The sequence below is a fragment of the Aptenodytes forsteri genome, unplaced genomic scaffold (genome assembly GCF_000699145.1).
Source record: "Aptenodytes forsteri isolate BGI_AS27 unplaced genomic scaffold, ASM69914v1 Scaffold321, whole genome shotgun sequence".
NCBI classification, from domain to species: domain Eukaryota; kingdom Metazoa; phylum Chordata; class Aves; order Sphenisciformes; family Spheniscidae; genus Aptenodytes; species Aptenodytes forsteri.
This window is the reverse complement of record NW_008795030.1, coordinates 1,363,556-1,369,249: the sequence shown is the minus strand read 5'-3', so window position 1 is coordinate 1,369,249 and position 5,694 is coordinate 1,363,556. Positions and strand designations below refer to the sequence as shown.

Genomic DNA, 5,694 nt, shown 5'->3' with positions numbered 1-5,694 from the left:
AGCGCGGCCCCCCTCTGTCTACAAGCCGGTTTGAGCTGTTACTTCTCCCGTTTCCCTTACCCCACCCGTAACACGGCTTGCAGTTGCTTTTGGAACTTGCTACCACATGGCGGGCTGTCTAGCCTAGGAAATAAAGCTGTGGAGCTTTTGTCTTCATTTTGTCTTTTTTTTGTTGTTTTTTTAAAAAAAGCAAGCTGTTTATAGTCCAGCTTTCCCTACCAGCGAGACTGTTACTTCTGTTTTCCTGCCCGAGCGCCATCTCCTCCATGCTGGGGTTTTCTTTTCTTCCACCCTCCTACCCTGTTCCCAGATCACGAGCATCCTCTCGCTGTTTGCATCCCCCCAACCTCATTCCCACCCCTCAAAACTTCCATCCCGCCCCCCCCAGCAGCTCTCGGAGGAACCAGACTAAGCTCAGGCCCTGGGCATTAAGCTCCAGTTGAGCGTAACGCAGGCAGCTGCGTAAAGCAGAACTTGGACAAGGAAACAGAAGGCCCCGAGCTGAGATCTGACAGCTTTGGCAAGTCAAAAAACCCTCACATTTAACATCTCTTTGCGCTCTTAACCCCATTTGGGGTTTGGCAGTGCTGTCATCCTCCTCCCCCACTCCTTGAAAAGATGGGGGGGAAAACCCACACACAGTATGGGGGACATTTGGTCTTTTCACTTGAAACGGACCTTAATACATCAAAGCAAAAAGAGCTGATTTTTTTTTTGATTGCTAATTATGCCTGATTTTGTATATGGGAACTGATCCGGTGATCACTTAAACCTCCATTATGTGGTACTAGGGATACTCGGCTTCCTTCATAAGCGCATCACGTAGGGGGTTCAGCTCCGCATTCCCCCGTCCTCCTCCCCTCCCCGGGTGGATCCCGACCCGCATCCCCGTGCTCTCAGCTTACACAGCGTTGACACATGCCATCAAAACCCCAAAACCTGCACTATTCCTCCACTGCAGACGGGTGGTTGCTTCCCAACAGGTAGAAGTACGGTCTCTCTTACCTTAAATTATGAAGTATCATAACACTTCTGAAAATCCTTCAGGCAAAGGATCCGATCCCAGCCTTCCAGCGCATCAAGACTGACTTTATCTCACTGTTCTTCCTTCATTCAAACAGTGTAGTATCAACTTTCGGTTAAGTACAACTCCGATGCAATCAAAAGTAGTTAAGTGTGATACATGAAAGCTTTCTAAACTGAGGTTCCTTCTTTAGCAAGCCCCAGAAGACAGGTCAAGTGGTCCAGGACTCAATTAGCCCCTTTAAAAAAAAAAAATCCCTACCAGCTTTCCCATCCTCAGAATATGGAAGTCTGTCACCCAGCCAGTGCCAGATGATCCAGGTGTGGAGTTAACCCCAAAAGAAACCTGGTAGCCAAGCCTCAAGATCAAGGACACAAAAGGGGGGAAGACGGGACTCAGCGTGCCACACCGAGACCAGTGCCACCGAGGGCTTGACGTGGAACCGTGGCTTCCCACGGCCCAAGGCTTCCCTGCTCCGAGGGAACGCGCTTACTAAAGCCGAGTACCTCGGAACATGACGCCGTTTATGCTGAAGTTAGGTGGCTGTTCACACACGCCGATCGCAACCTTGTCTTTACCACAGAGTAGCACGAGTACTTGTGGCTGTGCAGGACACTCTCTGGATTAGTCTTAGAGAAAGGCTTTCAGTTTAAGGCACCTATACAATGCAGCAACTCTACGCAATACACCTAAAAAGCATCTTTCCTCAGAGCACAAGTACAGTCGTATCTATTTCTCACATCCCAGAAAAAACAAAGATGATACGCATCTCGTTGTGGGCAGGAATTAGTCTTCAGACTCGCCCTGCGGCACAGCGTACTATCCCAACGCATCTGCGGCAGACACCAAATCAAAAGTAATTCTTATCCACAACAGCAGTTTCAATCCCAGCACAGAACAGGTTTCTGACTCTTATGCTCTGACACTGCAGGAAGCGGTACACAAGTCACCATTCAGTAGCACAAGTCATCTTCCAGAAACCCTTACCAAAAAAATAAAGGCTCAGATCAGAGTCATGTGGTAACAAGGACTTGTTTGTTGAAATGTCAACATCCAAAGCGAGGTGGTTCTGAACTCTTTTTAACAAAAAACACACAGCAGCTGACAACCGCTGAGGTGTCAAAACAAAGCCCTGATTGTAAAATTAAGACAATGAGAGTGCTCTAGGGAAAAGGCAGTCACGCAGCATGCCCACGGACGTAAGGAAGAGTGCTGCTCCAGGCCTTTCCACCCAGCGCTGGATAAGGATGCCTGTTGCAGACCTCAGCCAACTGATGTTGTTTCTGACGTCATTTTTCAGAAGTAATTCTCATGATAACAGCACTGTGCAGCTTTATTTAGTCACTCAGTTACAGCAGTATTTTAGCAGACTGGGACAGTCAGATTTTTGAAGTGTAACAGATATTCAGCATGGAACAGTATACTACATATTCCTTTCACAAACGTCTTACAGAGCTGATACAGTACTAGCCATCAACCCAGTAGCAAGCGCACTGGAGTAGAAAAGGATGCAACAAGAAGATAGCTACACTGGAAAGACAACACTTTAGAAAAAGTGAAACATGTAAGGTCTCCCCTCTAGCCCCCAAAGAAAGTGTACAGTTTGGATCTAATTTTACAGTTCTACATCAGTTTCTAGAAACTTAAAAAAAAAACAAAACCAAAGATAAAACCACTGGCCAGTACAGTCTTTGGATATTTAGAGGAGGGGGAGAGAGTCAGTTTCCAGAATGAAGTCAGTCGGTTTCAGCCTCGCCGGGGTCTTTGCCTTCTTTGTTCTTTCGAACCTCTTCAATATGCTTGTCCTGAAAGACAACAGCAGGGAAGCAGTTAGCTGCCCAGGCGCAGCGAGGCAGGGCTCCGGGCTGGCAGAGCAAGCCCCGGCTTGCTTACCACTCTAACTCCATCCCTCCCCTCTGCCCCAAGAGGAGGATTCCTGCAAAGTCTTTTGCAGATTTAATAATCTTTCAAGATTAGACCACCCCAGAACTCCCAAGGACGTCCGTCTATTCACAGCACCCCCCCCTCACGTGGCCGTTTACTTGGCTTTATTGAGCCAGGTTTCACGGTAAGGAGCATGGATAAACTCTCTCCCAGAGGGGAACCGGGACTCTACACCCACCTTCTCCCTCAAGCGTTCCAGTTTAGCAGCCATTTGTGCCTCACGGTTTTCTTTGTTAGCTTCCATTTTGTGGGTCAGCTTCTCCTCTGCCATTTTGCTGAAGTTGTTGTTTTCTTCAATTGCTTTCTGAAGCACCTCTTTTTCATGCTCCCGCTTCTCAGCTAGCTGCTTCAAGACTTCTGCTTCATGAGACTGACAAAACAGAGGATGCACGCTTTGAACATAAAACAGACGAACTACACAGACAACTACAGTCGAGTCGCTCACAACTCCTGAGAGAAAAGACTTTCTGCTATTTTACTGAGAACAGCATAGCTTCGTGACGCAGGACAAAGCTCCCTGGTGCTTCCTCCACCCACATAACCCATATTTCACTATTACAAACTACCAGGGAAGTTAAGTTTCCATCATTACTCACAAGTCTTATTAAATTTTTCTGGAAAAAAGAACATGGATCTTTATGTTAACATCAACAGATGTTTCTTAGGAGATTCTTGCTTCTCAGAATGGTGAATCACTGTGATTCAGGTCACACAGGAGGCTGCACTTCAATTAGTAAGCCTCTGCACAGCCAAGGGCTCTACGCCACATCTCAACAGCAAGATCTTACATTAAGTAAGACACCGTCTTGGCAAACCTTCTAATCACAGATTCACCACTACATTTTCTAGGAGAAAGTTAATCTTTTATGATGTTAAAGGCAAGAAAAACAGCTTCTTCTTGAAAGAGCATCCCCTCTCAACTAAGCATTTCTCCCCGTTTTTCAAGCGACCATTCAAGATCACTTTGGGAACAAAGCTATAGCCTTGCAGACCATAACAGAAGGTTTGTAAAAGCCCCAGAGATTCCAAAGTTCAAATAACATTCCATTTACCATAACACAAACTGCTAATCACTTGTCTGAAGCAATGAGTAAATTAAAAAACCCAACACAGCTTGCACAGACTAGTTGAGCAGAGCTCACTTAAGCTGTTTCAAATTTACCTTACGTCTCTCTTCTGCTGCTTCCAACTTCTTCTGGATCTCTTCCAATGACACATCCTTCTTCTTTGGGGGAGAAAGAGGGAATTCTGGGACTGCTTCTTTCGAGCGGGGACTCAGTATCAGCTCAAATGCCTGCCCAGAGGCACGCTTTTCCAGTTCCTTCACTTGAATATCTAGGAACATGGGGGAAAAAAAACCCCAAACAAACAGTATTTTAAGCCAGGGACTGGCTTAGGTAACTTGAACAACAACCTTCCAAAATTCAATGCCACAAAGCTCACTTAAGGAGACAGTTAGGATCCGAGCTGACAGTTTTGTTTTAAGCAGCAGCACCACCATTCAAAAACGTGGCAGGCAATTTTGTTTACAATTCTTCCTCGATACTGCACTGCCCGAGCACCCGGCATTTTATTTTAGCCTTTAATATCCAGGGTCGTGAAAACAACTTTATCAGTACTTCAAATGAAAAAAAATAATCATTCTTTCCGCAATGACAAGCCTAAGGAAGAGTTCAAGGCATTTGCCTAAGACCTGACACAGCCAAGAACTGAAACCAGTTTTCAAAGAAATACGTAAGCCAGTGTTCTCTCTTCAAACACCTCTGAACAGGCGCGTCAGCCCTACACGGTATCAGTTGTACCAGCACACCAGTTTTGATCACCAAGATGTCTAGATGATAGTCAGCTCTGTTAGCAGAGCAGATGGCATGCAGATGAGCTGAAGCCCATCTGCTAACGGCCTCGTCTGAGAGGGCTTTTGGTTTTCACAAGCACAAGCACACAGTTTTAACAGCTTCTCCAAAGCAGCCTAGATATGGGAGGAAAGCATGGTGACAACAGTTTATTTCACTATATTAGATTTAAAAATATTTCTGAGAAATTAAGAGGGAAAAAAAACCCACAAGAGTATTTCATACATAATACTACATACCAGAAGTAGCCATGACCAAGAAAATATGACTCCAGAAGCCAACGCTGGGAGAACTTCAATCGGTTGCAATTCCTAGATAACAAAGAGACGTGCCTTTGAACAGTAAGTACGTGAATTTCATTTCTAACTCCTAATAAAAATTGCTAAGCATAACTGGACCTGCTGAACAAAAGACAGTCGGGCAGGTTACTGCGGTCAGTAATTCCAGTCAGTCTGTGGGGCTGAGGCTGACGTACATTGCTAGGAACAGCAGAGATGTCCTCAGTTATTGGCGTTGCAGGATCTGTTATATACAACTGTACAGCCGGGCATTTTCAGTCCCTGTTTTACTCCACCGTAATTAAGATATGCAAACAAAGACTCCAATTTTACCATTAATTCAGCAGCATACGGTGCTGCGGATATTTCACTGATATTGCACATAGCAGATACAGCTCCCCGAATTAAAATACGGCACGCAACAGGACAGTACAGCCAGGAGTCCTGCTGCTACCGAAGGATCTTAAATGCGCGCGTCGAGCTCATTTAAAAAAAAAAAAACGCCCTTTTATTTGTGCAGCTGAAGCCAGACGCTGCACATCGCGACGGACAGGCAGCACGCACACTGCCCAGCATCCCTCGTTATAAGGGGACG

General features: G+C 45.7%; 1 protein-coding gene across 1 annotated transcript; it reads right to left on the bottom strand.

Annotated features, from left to right (window-relative positions):
* Positions 1–2,339: 2,339 nt before the first annotated feature.
* Positions 2,340–5,331, bottom strand: STMN1 (stathmin 1). The gene is made up of 5 exons (XM_009276219.2): positions 5,220–5,331; positions 5,061–5,132; positions 4,131–4,303; positions 3,147–3,338; positions 2,340–2,829 (listed from the first exon to the last, which is right to left on the bottom strand). The coding sequence occupies exons 2-5, from the start codon at positions 5,071–5,073 to the stop codon at positions 2,761–2,763; spliced, it is 447 nt and encodes a 148-aa protein (XP_009274494.1). The 5' UTR covers positions 5,074–5,132; positions 5,220–5,331; the 3' UTR covers positions 2,340–2,760.
* Between the last annotated feature and the right edge of the window lie 363 nt (positions 5,332–5,694).

Bases quoted from the DNA above. Each gene is read 5' to 3' on its own strand.
- STMN1 (XM_009276219.2), bottom strand. The intron at 3,339-4,130 runs GTAAATTTGAAA...CTGTTTTGTCAG, and splicing joins CAGCAGAAGAGAGACGTAAG to TCTCATGAAGCAGAAGTCTT. The intron at 2,830-3,146 runs GTGGGTGTAGAG...GTTGTCTTTCAG, and splicing joins TGGAACGCTTGAGGGAGAAG to GACAAGCATATTGAAGAGGT.